The sequence below is a fragment of the Cucurbita maxima genome, unplaced genomic scaffold (assembly GCF_002738345.1).
Source record: "Cucurbita maxima cultivar Rimu unplaced genomic scaffold, Cmax_1.0 Cma_Scf00184, whole genome shotgun sequence".
Classification (NCBI taxonomy): Eukaryota; Viridiplantae; Streptophyta; class Magnoliopsida; order Cucurbitales; family Cucurbitaceae; genus Cucurbita; species Cucurbita maxima.
Window position 1 is genome coordinate 21,232 of NW_019272200.1, and position 17,091 is coordinate 38,322.

At 36.9% G+C, this 17,091-nt stretch overlaps 1 protein-coding gene across 1 annotated transcript; it reads left to right on the forward strand.

Moving 5' to 3' along the window:
• Positions 1-6,104: 6,104 nt before the first annotated feature.
• LOC111473895 (aspartic proteinase CDR1-like) lies at positions 6,105-7,412 on the forward strand. The gene is made up of 2 exons (XM_023119242.1): positions 6,105-6,695; positions 6,813-7,412. Exons 1-2 carry the CDS (start codon positions 6,105-6,107, stop codon positions 7,410-7,412), a joined length of 1,191 nt encoding a protein of 396 aa, XP_022975010.1.
• Positions 7,413-17,091: the final 9,679 nt, after the last annotated feature.

Here is a 17,091-nt window from a genome sequence, read left to right on the forward strand (position 1 = left end):
ACTTTCTCCTCGTCAACCTCAACACCATTAGATGAAACTACAAACCCAAGAAAGTTAACTTTTTCCATGCAAAAGCTACATTTCTTTAAATTTACATACAAACATTCGTTTCTTAAAGTAGTCAAAACATTGCGTACATGGGTAATATGATCATCTAAAGATTTAGAGTAAACAAGGATGTCATCAAAATAAACAACCACAAACTTACCTAAGTATTCTCGTAAGACATGGTTCATTAGTCTCATGAATGTACTAGGTGCATTAGTTAATCCAAAAGGCATAACCAACCATTCATAAAGACCATACTTGGTTTTAAAAGCTGTTTTCCACTCATCCCCAATATGCATGCGAATTTGATGATAACCCGATTTTAAATCAATCTTAGTAAAAAGACTACATCCATGCAATTCATCAAGCATATCATCTAATCTGGGAATTGGATGCCTATACTTTATAGTTATCTTGTTTATAGCCCTACAATCAACACACATACGCCAAGAACCATCTTTCTTAGGTACAAGAATAACTGGAACAGAACAAGGACTCAAACTTTCACGTACATACCCTTTAGCAAGGAGTTCACTTACTTGCCTTTGTATCTCTTCAGCCTCCTTTGGATTAGTCCTATAAGCTGGTCGGTTTGGAATGGGCGCGCCAGGAATGAAGTCAATCTTGTGTTCAATCCCTCTAAGTGGTGGCAAACTACTAGGCTTCTCCTCGGAAAATAAATCTTCAAACTCTTGCAAAAGCACAACAAAATCACTAGGCAAAGAAGGGTTAAGCATGTTAGTAAAGTAACAAGATCCCTTGCACATAAGTACAAGAATAGTCTGGTTAGAGATCAAAACATTCCTAGCCTCACTTGATCTAACATACAAGCTTACTGATTTGGCTTTTCTCTCTTTTTTTTTTCTCTAGGCTGAGTGTTACTCTCTTGCTTTTCCTTCAAGCTCTTTTTTACACTTGATTCTTTTTCAATCTCTGCTTTTGCATCAGCCTCTTGCCTTTTCTTTTCAAGTTTGCAATGATCTNTCAGCCTCTTGCCTTTTCTTTTCAAGTTTGCAATGATCAATAAATACATCTTTTGGAGACAATGGAAAAAGAGTAGTTTTTCTACCGTTGTGAGTAAAAGAGTATCGATTTGCATACCCATCATACATTACCCGACGATCAAATTTCCAAGGGCTCCCCAGTAGTAAATCTCCAACATGCATGGATACAACATCACATAAAACATCATCAACATAGTTTCCAATAGTAAAAGAAACAAGAGTTTGTTGAGTTACCCGTACTTCCCCACAATCATTCAACCATTGAAGCTTGTAGGGTCTTGGATGTGGTTGTGTCTTTAAATTAAGTCTTTTGACCAGAATGGAACTCACAACATTGGTGCAACTACCGCTATCAATTACAACACTACATGGTACAGATTGAACAAGACACCGAGTTTGAAACAAGTCCCTTTGGTCTAGGCCGTCCTCCTTAATGTGGGTGTTTAGAGCTCGTCGAGTAACCAAAGATATATGTGTAGGGTCCTCTTCACTAAACTCCTCACTCTCATCAGTTTCCTCATTTATGTCGTCATGTGCCTCGTCATCCGTAACAATTTCTCCCTCCTTGATGGTCATAATTCTTGCATTTGGGCAATCTGTACTATAGTGTCCTACCCCTTGACATCTCCAACACTTTAAATCTCTATTTCGAACATTAGACTTTTCTACTTTTTCTTTCCCTGTTCTAGAACTCTCCTCTTTCTCAAATTTAGCTTGAGGCTTCTCATTAATCTCTTGATTTCTATGCTTATAATCAATGTTCTTACTATCCCTTTTCCATGTAGAAGTAGAATTGGGAAAAAGTTTTAGAAGAATACCGTTGAGACCTTCGTTGGATTTGCCTCTCGATCTTAATTGCAATGTGCAACTACTCCTCAATATTAGAATAAGGCTGTAAATCAGTCTTGTCCGCAATCTCTGTGTTTAACCCATTAAGAAACCGTGCCATGAGAGCCTCCATGTCCTCATCGAGTTCAAGTCGATCCATCAATGTATCCATCTCCTTGTAATAATCCTCCACAGATTTTCGTCCTTGTTTCAATGCTTGAAGCTTTTGCGCCATGTCCCGGTGAAAATATTGTGGAACAAAACGCTTCCTCATGGACTCTTTGAACTCGACCCATGAATCAATTGGTGCTTCAAGATTTCTTCCCTACTTGACATCAATTTATCCCACCAAATTTGAGCATATTGTTTGAATTGAGCAATGCATAACAGTACCTTCTTTTCATCACTAAAATTATGACAGCTGAACACCGACTCCACCGTTTTCTCCCATTGAAGGTACTCCTCTGGATCGATTTTGCCATAAAACTTGGGAAGTTTTAATTTGATGCTCCCCACGTTACGATCAATTCTATCATCATAAGGAACTCGTTGTTGTAAATTATGATACCTTCTTCCATGGTCTCTCCCTCAAATGTTTGGGGATTATGTGGCAAGCATGCATGCTTGAGTTAACCAAATTTTGACACCTCAAAATTCTACTAACATGTATTTTTCCATTAAATGAAGTCAACATTTTGACTTTCTTCATTTTGATTCAACCATCAATTTTAATTATTAATTCAAATTAAAGTAATATTAAATGATTAATTAAACTATTTAATTAATACTTAATATTAATTCAAATGCCAATCCCAATTAATTTCGACACATATTTGATTAAGATATTTAAATCTTATTTAAATATCTCAGATTCTCTCTTTTTGTTTAATTTGTAAATAAAACAAAAATGCTGTTAAATATATCATATATATGTAGCGCATTCTCCCTAATTTGAATTTGAACACTTCGAACTCACTCATCACACTGTTCTATGGTTTAGTTCGATATGAGCTAGAAGAGGAACCTAATGGACCTATAGATCATGCACTCCCCTCACTATAGATATATTTCTATCCATTTGATATAACCATGATTAGTAAGTCGATCCTTCACAGGTTGTTCGTAACAAGAGCTGGGTCAATTTACTGTTTTACCCCTGAAGTTACTTTTTGTTTCTTATGTCTCATTGATCCTCTAATAAACAATTGGTTTGTGGTCCAACCAATAAACCGAATCCCTCTCAGGCCAATGAGAGGGTGGGGCCCCTTGTTCAAGACCTGGAGTCAGTACTTAAGAGAACTACCTCTCTTTTATCCCTAATCTCAAGCAAGTGTTCTTGCCTTGAGATAGTTGATCAACAAGAATCATTCAAGTTAGACATGATCGATCTTGCTTGTGGAGTGATTCAAATCTCAAACAATGTTCTTGCCTTGAGATATTCGATCAACAAGGTAATCCAAATCTTACTCCCGTTGTAGTGGTTCCTTATCTTATCAATACTCGTGAGAGAGTGTTGTGAGGTCCATCGTATTTCCATAACTTATTTTTTGCAGCAAAGTTTCACAAATAGATTCGAGGATGAATTCTCTTGAAGAAGTGGAGAATGATATGAACCAAAAAACATCAATCATACAATATACTTCAATGACGATGTGAAGAAAAGGTTGTCAAAATTATCAAAAGATGTTTCAATGCATGCCATATTTAAGAAGAGTGAAGTTTGATTGTTATAAATTTTGGGTGGGTTACAATTTAAAGTTTTTAGGACTTTTTATTTACTTTAGGTTACAATTACGTAATGGTTAATTATGACCATTAAGTATGAATGTTACAACTCTTGGAATGCCTAGTAGTTTCATTTTCAGGCTATATAAAGCCATGTATGTTGTATTTGTAAGAGACTTGGAAAATGTAGTAAAAGAAGCATTTGTGCTCTTCTTTAGCCAATGACTAAGTTTCTTTGCAATTCTATGTAGTTTAGGTTGCATGTAGAATCATTCAAGCTCGACGTGATCAATCTTGCTTGTGGAGTGATTCGAATCTCAAACAATGTTCTTGTCTTGGGATATTCGATCAACAAGGTAATCCGAATCTTACTCCCCTTGTAGTGGTTCCTTATCTTATCAAGATGTCCCCGCTTGATTGTTCTAAGGAGGTCTGTCTGTCCACCCGCTTGGTCTGTTGTTACATCCGTTTGGCCTATTGGGGCTTCCATTTCGATGACCTTGCGGTTTATATGTTTTGCCCCAGTGTTTGGGGCCTATGTTGTTCTTCTTTGGTAAACCGCTTCGTTCCCAAAGTCTAGGAGTCTCTTGGCGCTGGCAATTGCGGTAGCTAGGTCTTGGATATTTTTCTCGTGTATTTTTTTTTTTTGGCCCACGGTTGTAACCCGTTTATAAAGAAGAATACCTTGTCCTTCTTTGATGTGCCCCTTGTTGGGTTTTATGCCATAAATCTCATAGTTTGTGAACAAAACATATTCTATTTTCAATAAAGTTATTATCGATGTTTATTCAGTAAAGATTGCTATTGAATAAAGTGAATTTTACGATTATTAATCTAAATCGAATAAACTAAGAACACTCTGACTATAGTATGATTACTTGAACTATATGTAGAGACATAAGAGTGGATCAATTTCAAGTATATAGTCAAAATGATCTATAGTACAGGGATATGGCTGAGTACCTTATCCTAGGGACATTATGGATGTGGCCCACTTTTGTATATGACATAAACAATGTGATCACTAAATTGTACATGCGGAGACATGTGAGTGGGGGCGTCCTATGTCATGAGTATTGCATAAGATCGGACCATGAAGAAAATTACTCTCACTTTATAATGTCATTTACTATTGAGACTGATTTTCTTTTCATTCGATGACCTAGGTAACTCGATCTTAATCTTGAGCTAACCATGAACTTCTTTTCATTCGATGACCTAGTTTTTCCTCATCGATTCTGAACCTCGGTCTTATACTCTCTGAACTTTTCAAGAGCTTCGAACTTGTGATGCATTAGGTAAATATAGCCATACCTTGAAGAATCATCGATAAAACTGATGAAATATTCATACCGTTCCTTTTCTTGTTTTAATTTTTATCTGATTTTTATCTTTTATTTTATTTTCTTTTTAATTTTATTTGTTTTCGATTTCGTCTTTTTAGTCACGATTCGGTTTTTTGAAGCCTCGAAAATTGGGTCATGACAATAACATAATTATAAATATTCAAAATTGATATTCTTATAAATATTCGAAATCGATTTTTATGAAATGTAAAGTTAAATAATAATTGGTTATTTGAATGATTAAAATATGTTTTAAAATAATTTTGAACTTCAAATGATTTTAACAATTTTGAAGTTACCCTTGTGTTCTACAACGTTGTTTGATATGAGTTTTTGTTCAAAATTTAAAATTATAGCATTCATTATTATTTACCACAATTTTAAAACTTTTCTCAACCTTGCTAACTTTGACTATTAACGTACTCATACTCATTATGTTATTTTATTTTAGGTTTTTTTTTTTTGGGACACTTTATTAAAGTATTTTCCTTTCTAGAATTAAAGTTATAATTAATAATAACAATCCTTAATTAATTAATAAATTACCATATATAAGATAAATTTAAAAGTTTTATGGTTTTATTTAATTCATTTATTCCAAAATAATTATTAAAGTAGAATTATAAATATTCAGATATTATATTATTTAGATCTAATTTTAATTTCTAGTTAATCAAAATAAATAAATGTACGTGATTATAAATGGTTAATTAATCATCCAGAAATACATTAAATTTATTTAATTAGTTAAATTAAATAAAAGATTTTATTTTTAATAATCGAAATACTGCTTTTTTAAAAAATTAAAAAAAAAATTACTTAATTTTAAAAGTTTACATAGTTTTATTTAAATAACACTATTAAAATAAAATAAGAAATATACTCATATTTAAATATTTTTTTTTTTACCTTATTTAGATTAAAACTAAATTTAATAAAGGGTTGGAAATATGAAAATTTAATACGATCTGAGTAAATAGAAATAACTAAATAAATACTTAAATAACATTCTATTTTTATATTAAAAAAACAGTGAGCTTTACCAAAAACACTGCCATCCTTTCCTAGTTCTACGTAATAATTTCAATTTCCACGTCATTATCTCTCTCACGCGTATAAATAAAACAAAGAAATTTAAAATCCATGCAATCCCATGGCGCCTACTATATTTCTCCTTCTCACACTACTTTCCATCGCCGAGTCCACCGCCGGCAAAGGCGGTGGTCTCAAGCTGGAACTCATCCGCCGCCGTCTCTCACCCGGCAACGTTTCGCCGATGGCAGCCAAATCACAAATTTGGCCGGAAACCAGCGAATTTATAGTGAAAATCGCCATCGGAACGCCGCCGACAGAGGTGCATGCAATCCTCGACACTGGCAGCGATTTATTTTGGGCTCAGTGTCGTCCATGTGCGAAATGTTACCAGCAAACGAATCCGATTTACGACCCTTCAAAATCGTCAACCTTTCGAATCCTTTCTTGCAAGTCGCCGCAGTGCCATTTGAGGGGGTCTGGTGCGGCGTGCTCCGGCACCGACACGTGTAAGTACAGCTATGGGTATGGAAGCGGATCTACGCAGGGAGAATTGGCGAGTGAAAAAATGGTTGTAACTTCGAGGTCTGGAGCGACGACGTCGTTTCCTGGGGTGGTGTTTGGTTGCGGACATAATAATAGTGGAACGTTTAATGCCAATGAAATGGGATTGATCGGATTTGGAAGAGGAGCGATTTCCTTCGTTTCTCAAGTATATATATATTATCAATTTCAATTATTATTAATATTTTTAAAAACATTATTAGCATCTTATTTAAATAACTATAAAGTTCAAAACCTTATAGTTAATGTAACTTCATATTCACAGATAGGTCCATCGGTCGGCGGTAGAAAGTTCTCCCTTTGTCTGATGCCATACAACACCGACCCGAGAATCTCAAGTAGCCTCTCTATCGGGTCGGGTTCTGAAGTTAAAGGACCCGGAGTCATCACAGCCCAACTCGTTCGAACATCCGACCAGACATCTTACTCTCTCACCCTCACGGGAATCTCCGTCAGAAAAACCCTCGTTCCGTACAGTACGTCGGGACCTCCAGCCAAGGGGAATGCGGTTCTCGATACCGGCACGCCGCCGACTCTCCTCCCCAAAGAATTGTACGGACGATTGGCTGCTGAAGTTCGGCGGCATATCCCGTCGAAGCCCATTGACGATGATACTCTTTGCTACAAAGATAATTTGGGGGATTTGGTGATGACTTTGCACTTCGACGGCGGCGTGGATCTGCGATTGAGTACGATTCAGACTTTCAATAAGATGCCGGATGGGTCCTTTTGCTTCACCGCGATGAGTGTTGACGACAAGGACGCACTCATCGGGAACAGTATGATGGCAAATTTTTTGGTTGGGTATGATATTGACAATATGACCGTGTCGTTTAAGCCCACTGATTGCACCAAAGCTGGTTGAGATTTTTTGGGCCTGAAAACAATACGTTATTTTATAACTATTATTACTTTCCTCGTAACACTTTTGAGGTGACGTTAAGTTTGTTTTATTCATAAAATTTGGAAAGCATTTATTAATATATGCACAACTATATTCTACTTTAGTCAATATTCTTTGATTTCTTTTTAGTAATTTTCCGTAACAAATTTTAAGGTAAAATTAGACATTAATTATTAATTATTTTTATTTAAGTGGTGAAATAATATAATTAAATTTACTATAATTCAAGAGACCTTTTACGATTTCCAAAATTTAGGCACAATGATGGAATCGATGTCGAAGATCTGAGAAAGGAGATTAGGGTTTTGAGGTTGGAGGAGAAGAATCTGATAAAAAATCGACACCGAAGATCTGAGAATCCTCAACCTAAACCTTCAGTAGTCCAAGGCAAGGTGCTTTCACGAATCGCACCTCCCTATTTCGTAAAAAACGTCTAAGAACTTAAGATTAGCCCGCGAATGTCTAGATCGAGATGTTTATCGAAATTTTGGTGTGCTAGTGACGTTTTTGAGTGATTCTTGTACTTTTACCCTCAAGAGTGTGATTTTCGTAAGTTTTGGAGTGAAAGTGGTCGAGATTTCCGTTCGAATCGATGTTTCAAGAAAACACTATTTTCGGTAAGAACTCGTATTTTGCTACAAATTCGAACTCGAATAATAAGACGTGTGATTACCAAAACAATATAAGAAGCATATATGGGAGAAATAGAATATGAGTTCTACAATATTCGTGAAGCGATTCGGATTATGAATTGGAAGATTTAAAAATCGAAAGAAAATGGATTGAGAACGCTAAACACTCACGTTTCTCGAAATTTGGAAAAAACGCAGGAGGAAGAGAAGAACGCCGCCAAGCATCGGCCGGCGTACGAAGGAGCGCAACAGAATCGGTGTTGGACACATGGCGCATTTCGGCTGGTGAGGCATGCCCCGTTCACAATTGCACTTTTGATGGCAGCGAACTTGCGATTGTGCGTTACTCACTTTCCAACGCCAAGCAACGTATGCTCGAGCCTCTAGTAATAAGGCAACCTAATCCTCAGCCCAACGATCCAAGCTTTTATTTTAGCAAAAACCCTTGAATCAAAGTAATTAACACCTCCTTATGCGAAATTTGGATCAACCAAGAGATAACGCTAGAATTAGATTACCTCTTACGATCGAAGATCTAGAAGTAAGATTTGAAACCTTGTTCTAAATTGAGTCACTCCACAATCTAACTTGATCAAGGCTTGATTGAATGGCTCGGGTGCAATTCTACCAGAAGAATTGCTTGAAACTTAGAAATGACAAATATGATGCTCGAATTTCTAAGGGAAACGTCTCAATTTGAGATATGAATTACATTCATCCACGAATCTGTTTTTTTACATAACATATTGTGGGTATTTATAGTCTCTCGACAAAAGACGTTTGTGGCCAGGATTCAATCCCGATATGTTTGTGGACGGGATTTATTCTCGATTCCCTTTAATCTCCACAAAGAATAAGTCAAATTGTCCATTTGACTTTTACATAATTTATAAAATTAAACATAGTTTTTCTAACGAAGGTTGATGTGCTTGAGTGGTTAATGCAACAGACTTAAAATCAATTGATCTCTTTTTTGAATCTTTATGACATTTTTCTTCTTGGCACACCGTGATTCTTATCATCTTCCCCCTCTTCAGAAGGATTCTTCCTCGAATCAGAAAAAATCATCTTCTTTCTGTCACCTCCTTTTGAAATGTTTTGATTCTTATCATCTTCCCCCTCTTCAGAAAGATTCGTCCTCAGATCAGAAAAAATCATCACCTTCTTTCCGTCACCTCCTTTTGAAATGTTTTGATCAAATCTAAATGCTTCACTCACAAAAATATTAGAAGGAAATTAGTAGGAACATGAAGCAAATGAAGTGTACTAAATCCATAAACAGTTCTTTGCATTATCCATAAATCACCTTCTTTCCGTCACCTCCTTTTGAAATGTTTTGATCAAATCTAAATGCTTCACTCACAAAAATATTAGAAGGAAATTAGTAGGAATATGAAGCAAATGAAGTGTACTAAATCCATAAACAGTTCTTTGCATTATCCATAAATCACCTTCTTTCCGTCACCTCCTTTTGAAATGTTTTGATCAAATCTAAATGCTTCACTCACAAAAATATTAGAAGGAAATTAGTAGGAATAGAAAGCAAATGAAGTGTAGTAAATCCATAGACATTTCTTTGCATTATCCAAGCTCGACATGATCAAATCTAAGTTTCTTTGCAATTCTATGTAGTTTAGGTTGCATGTAGAATCATTCAAGCTCGACATGATCAATCTAGCTTGTGGAGTGATTTGAATCTCAAGCAAGTGTTCTTGTCTTGAGATATTTGATCAACAAGAATCATTCAAGCTAGACATGATCGATCTTGCTTGTGGAGTGATTCGAATCTCAAACAATGTTCTTGCCTTGAGATATTCGATCAACAAGGTAATCCAAATCTTACTCCCCTTGTAGTGGTTTCTTATCTTATCAACAAACATCAATCATACAATATACTTCAATGACGATGTGAAGAAAAGGTTGTCAAAATTATCAAAATATGTTTCAATGCATGCCACATTTGAAGAAGAGTGAAGTTTGATTGTTATAAATTTTGGGTTGGTTACAATTTAGAGTTTTTAGGACTTTTAATTTACTTTAGGTTACAATTACATAATGGTTAATTAAGGCCAGTAAGCATGAATGTTTCATTTTGAGGCTATATAAAGCCATGTATGTTTTTACGTCTATTAAAAGGCGGTAGGAACTAGAATGAACAGGGCAGTAGCAATAAATGCGAGAATAGAGACTTCCATAATCTCAGTTTTGATAGGAAGATCATCTCAGTCATTTCTTTCTTTCTCATNCCATCTATCTGGCAATCAATCAAAAAAGAGGGAGGGGTTAATATTCCTTCCTTCATATCCAGCAGTTTTGGCGAAGGACAAATGGAACATATCATTTTATGGTGGGATACACGAATTAGTGGGCCGAGCTGGATTTGAACCAGCGTAGACATATTGCCATTTACAGTCCCTCCCCATTAACTGCTCTCGCATTGACCTGGGAAGAATCCATTCCAAGCTTATTCATAATCCATGATCCACTTCCTTTCGGAGTACCCTACCCCCAGGCGAAGGCGAATCCCCGCTGCCTCCTTGAAAGAGAGATGTCCTGAACCACTAGACAATGGAGGCATACTTGCCCGACTGCCATCATACTCAGACTATCCGAAAAGTATAAATAGAATAGACTCATATGATGCAATTCGTAAGGATTTTTCTGTCTATCATTATTCCATAGAATTCTAACTAGATTATTCTTTTATTGATTGAAATAATTGGAAGGCTAGTACCCTTCCTTCCCGAAGTTATTGGTGGCTTCCCATATGCTATAAATGGGATGAAACTCAATTTCTCATACTTAATCTCATTGATTCACTCATTGGTAAGATAAAGTTAGGTAGGTATATTTCGATCTCACACTAAGCCAACCAAGAAAGACAAAGAAAAGGAAAGAAAAGGAGGTAGGAACTAAGTGGGAAAGAGAGGGATAGGGATCAACAAGTTATTTCAAATGGGGTTCTCGCCATCCAAGTCTAATTGCTTTCTCAATGATTCGGTGAATGGATCCATATTCAATTCGTGGGTGCACATGTCTCAATCAAATGAATTGAGTTAGGGTGGGGCTCATCAATTGAATTAGGCTCGGTCTTATGATGAAACAATGAATTGATCAAATCCAATATCCATAAATAAACCATTTTACCTATACTCAGTAGACAGAGTAATCCCATTTTCGGTTCCTGAATGAGCGAGTGGATAAGATCCATTTATGTACATTCTTTCTTCTCATTTCTAATAATTATATACATGCAACTCATTGGGCGGGGCTAGTGGCTTATTCAAAAATTGAATCAAATAGGCCGGCCTTTTTCACTTAGTGGTAGAGTAACGCCATGGTAAGGCATAAGTCATCGGTTCAAATCTGATAAGGATGAAATTAGAACAGTGGATCCCTTTGATTGCATTTTCATATTGATTTGGCCCACATACAGGAATCCGGCGAGATTTCTGATTCAATCCTCTTGGTTGTAGACGTTCTATAGGAAAATTGGATGGCTATTTCCCTTTCGCCACAGAGAAACCCTTATTCCAAGTCACAACATATGAGCCCTTTCCAAACAAACAGAGAAGATCAGATAATAGAGGATAAGATCAATCTATGTGCCAAAGATTTTCCATATTCTTTGATGGTCCAACGATGTGACGAAGAATAGAAAGGAGAAGGAGAACGAGACTTGAATTTACTTTACCAGCAGTACAGTATTGAGCGAATAATATTGATCTAGGTCAGGTTATGGACCAATCAAAAAAGGATTTAGATATTCAAAACCCATTAGATAGAAAGAAAGAAGGAAGAAGGGACAGTAGAAATCAGACAGAAATGATAGACTCGAAGGCCCTTGCTATGCTATGAGGTGTTCGAAAATAGTTCACGTTAGTTGAATAGGAAGATCCACTATGACTATAGCCGTTGGTAAATTGACCAAAGACTCAAATGATTTCTTCTTCGAGATTATGGATGACTCGTTATGGAGGGACCGGTTCGGTCTTGTAGGTTGGTCCGGTCTATTGCTCTTTCCTTGTGCCTATTTTGTTGCCGTAGGAGGTTGGTTTACAGGTACACCCTTTGTAACTTAATGGTATACCTAACCATATGGATTGGCAAGTTTCTATTTGTTTGGAAGGATGCAACTTCTTAACCGCCGCTGTTTCGACTCCTGCTAATAGTTTAGCACACTCTTTCTTTGTTGTTACTATGGGGCCTGAAGCACAAGGAGATAGATTTGACTCCTTGATGTCCATTACCATTAGGTGGTCTGTGGACTTTTGTTTCTCTCCACGGTTCGGACTAATAGGTTTCATGGTACGTCTGAACTTGCTCGATCTGTTCAATTGCTTTGTTTGTTTCCGTATTCCTGATGATTGATCCACTAGGTCAGTCTGGTTGGTTCTTTGCGCCTAGTTTTGGTGTAGCAGCTATATTTTGATTCATCCTACTTTTCTCGGGAATGAAATAATTGAACATTGAACCCATTTCATATGATGGGAGTTGGTTGCGGGTGTATTGGGCGCTGCTCGGCTATGCGCTATTCATGGTGCTACCGTAGAAAATCTCTTATTTGAAGGAAGATGGTGATGATGCTTCAAATACATTCCGTGCTTTTAACCCAACTCAAACTGAAGGAAGAAACTTATTCAATGGTCACTGCTAACCGCTTTTGGTACCAAATCTTTGGGTTGCTTTTTCCACTAAAGGTTGGTTACATTTCTTTCTGTTATTTGTACCAGTAACTGCTTTATGGCCGAGTGCTCTTGGAGTAGTTGGTCTGGCCCTGAACCTACGTGCCTATGACTTCGGTTCTCAGGATATCCGTGCAGCAAGGGAAGATCCTGAATTTGATACTTTCTATACCCTACTATACCCAGAATTTTCTCTTAACCGAAGGTATTCGTGCTTGGATGGCGGCTCAAGATCAGCCTCATGAAAATACCTTCTATTCCCTGAGGAGGTTCTATACCCTGGGGAAAGGCTCTTTCTTTATTTAATGGAACTTTCTAGCTTGTGTCATGACCAAGAACCGGTTTGTTTCGCTTGGTGTGCCGGGAATGCCCGACTTATCCATTTATCCGATAAACTACTGGGGGCTCATCTAGCCCATGCCTGATTAATCGTATTCTAGGCCGGAGCAATGAACCTATTCGAAGTGGCTCATTTCGTACCTGAGAAAGAAGCCCATGCATGAACAAGGATGAATTTGACTTCACTTCCCCACCTAGCTACTCTAACTCTACTCTAGGTTGGGGCGTAGGTCCTGGTGGAGAAGTTACAGACACCTTTCCGTACTTTGTGTCCGTCTGGAGTACTTCACTGAATTTCCTCCGTCTGTAGTATTGGGTTTTGGCGCTATGTATCATGCACTTCTGGGACTCGAGACCCTTGAAGAATCTTTTCCCTTCTTCGGTTATGTGTGGAAAGATAGATAGAAAGAAAATGACTACCATTTGGTTGGGGTATTCACTTCATTTTGTTAGGTATAGGTGCTTGCTTTTCTTCTAGTATTCAAAGCTCCTTACCTGATTTTGGAGGTGTATATGATACCTGGGCTCCGGGGGGAGGAGATGTAAGAAAAATTACCAACTTGACCCTTAGCCTGTGATATTTGGTTATTTACTCAACCTTTTGAGCCGAGGAAACAAACCCAATCAAATAAAGAATCTATTTGCCGAGCAAAAGGAGAGAGAGGGATTCGAACCCTCGATAGTTCTTTATTTCAAACACTATACCAGACCGGTTTTCAAGCCCGGAGCTATCAACCACACAGCCATCTCTCCGAAAGAGAATTTCCATTTTCTTTATATCCCATCCCACCGAATAGAATAGAACATTGACATATAAGTTGATACCATTATAGTCTAGACTGTATCTCAGTCGTAAATCTAGAAGTCTATTTATATGGATCTAGATATATATGATCGAGTATCCCCCTTATTTCTGAATGAAAAAAAGACTACTACCCTGAATCCCATACATGCTCAAGTCTTAAAAAAGAAGGAAGTAATATAGAAGAATACATTTCAATCTCTACCTGGTACATTTTATCAAAATGGTGGCTGACTGGTCAAGGGATCAAATAGTCTTTTTAATAATATGGAGGATTAGAAGAGAAGCATGATTATAGCTTTTCAATTGGCTCATTAATTAGTACTTCAATAATCTTACTGGTTAGTGTGCGGTGTATCCTTAATTCTCTTATCTCTTGAACCTCTTCCTCTTCGTTCTTGATACAAAAATGAAATGAAACGACCCTCCCCTAATTCTTTTCCTCCCATCCGTAAAGAAAACAAAGCTAATATTAATAGTCATTATAGTTACCAAGATCAAACCTCTTTTGAGACAACAATGAGATTTAGCGGAGACAGGATTTGAACTCGTGACTGAAAGGTTATGAGCCTTGTGAGCTACCAAGCTGCTCCAGCCCGCGAAGAGAATAACTGTGAACTAATAGACAAAGAAAGATTGAATGCGCGCCCCTATAACCATATCTTTACAAATAGAATAGTCAAGATTTATACAGAGAATGGTAAAGAAAGAAAGAAAGGGGGTCGTGATCATAGAAATTAATAGAAAGGGCTATTTGAATCCTTGATCTTCTTCCTTCTCCCAGGCAACAAGCATGCATGAACCATTTCCCGAAGTATAAGTCAGTATGTGTCCAGATAGCCTAAAGAAAGTCTCGATCGTTAGCTCTCGGTCTTCCGGTGAAAAAACAACGTCGGTCGATGAAGACGTGTGGGTGCACTATTACGCGGTGGGGATTGTCACTTGCCATGAATTTCCCATTTCTCACTCAAGGATGGAACTTTGCTTATTTCTTTTTTTAAGGATGGACGAATGAGATTTGTGTTCCAATTTTGCCCTCTTCTTCTCCCTCTCCCTATTACACTTTTCCTTGCCATAATGATTCCATTCCTAGTAGTATCAATGATACAAGTCAGATCCTAGATGTAGAAATATAAGAAAGAAGATCCCCTTCTCCAAAGAGATGAGATTTGATAGGATACAACACATACAAAATGAACCAAATTAGCCTGATGTAGAGGCAGAAAGCCGCATAAGTCAATATATAACCTACGGAAAAGGGGGATAATCCAACAAATCTTGCACAATGGAAAGAAAGAGTCACTGGGTTGGTTCTCTCTCAAATCAAATTAGCCAAGGGTGTGGGTTCGTGAGCCCACACTAAAGTTTCAATCAATTTTTCTTACCAATATCCCCCCGCCAGGAAATTCAGAATAGAAATCCAGTAGCCCAAACAAGATGTCCAAATAAGAACATTCGCGCCCCCGGACTGATAAACTATTCATACCAACAAGGATTAATTCTAATTATCCCATTGAGAAGTTGTGAAGAGTTTAACTGATATGGAAAATCAACCCAAGGGAAAGTATGGAACGGATTACCTTGATGATCAAGATCAAGAGTAAAGAAAACTCGTTTCTAAACTCGTGATTCGAATCACTCCACAAGAGGTTTGATCAATACCACTTGAATGACTTTACATGCAAGTTCTAAACACAAGAATTTGCAAAGAAAGTTTAGCTCTCAACAAAGCTAAAATAGAAATTCTATTCTTAATTTCAAAATCTGATTTTTAATCAAAGAAAAGAAGGCTTTATATAGCCTTTACAACCTTAACCTATGGATATATAACTCCCAAATTAAATGGGCTAGTAAATGAAAAATACCCATAACCTCCATATTAAAATGGCTAGTTAATGGTGGAATATAGTAACCTATGTGGGTTACAATATAACCTTAACTCCTATATTTAAAACTAGCTTAAATATGACAAACAAATATTTAAACTATAATAAAATAATGCAATTAATAAAATGTGCTTATTGACTCATCCTTGGACTAGTTTCACAAATTCAGTGGAGTTCATTAAATGCAACTTAAAGTGCATTTAATTCATCTCTTTCTTGAAGCTCAACTTTGCACAACATATAAGGGAGGTCTCCAACGTCTTCTAGAATTTCCTTTGATGAGCTCACCATAGCTTGAATATAACTGTATAAGGTTTGTTGTAGCTTCTTAGCTCTCGTCCTTGTAATTGGACCTTCAGGTATGGAAATTCCTTGGTCGTGGTTCATATCAGACTCAAATCAACAACATTAAAAGTTGTACTAACACCGTACTTACCTGGTAAATCAATTTTATAAGCATTGTTGTTGATACGCTCAAGAACTTGAAAAGGTCCATCTCCTCGTGGTAAAAGCTTAGATTTTCTTTAAGTAGAAAATCTTTCTTTTCGGAAATGCACCCAAACCCAATCTCCTGGCTTGAAGATGACAAACTTACGTCCTTTATTAATTCGGGTGGCAACCTTGGAATTTTGTTTCTCAATTTGTTCTTTCACTTTCTTGTGCAGTTTATGAACAAACTCAACCTTGGCATTTGCATCAAAATTCACAAACTCCTTTGACGATATGGGTAACAAGTCAAGGGGGGTTAAAGGATTAAAGCCATAAACAATTTCAAAAGGTGTGCATTTAGTAGTGCTATGAACAACCCTATTATATGCAAATTCTATAAAGGGCAAACAATCCTCCCAAGTCTTAAGATTCTTATCAATAATAGCCCTAAGCATAACAATCATGGTTCTGTTAACAACTTCAGTTTGTCCATCCGTTTGAGAATGACAAGTAGTTGAATATATTAGCTTAGTTCCTAACTTACCCCATAAAACATGCCAAAAGTGGCTTAAAAATTTTACATCACGATCACTAACGATGCTTTTAGGAATGCCATGCAATCGTACAACTTCCCTAAAGAACAGGTCTGCAATATGTTTTGCATCATCAGTTTTGTGACAAGGAATAAAATGAGCCATTTTACTAAATCGATCAACCACAACAAAGATGCTATCAGAACCTTTCCTAGTCCTAGGTAAACCTAAAACAAAATCCATTGATATATCAATCCAAGGACCATTAGGAACCGGTAATGGGGAGTATAAACCATGTGGTTGAAGCCTAGACTTAGCTTGTTTACATGCTATG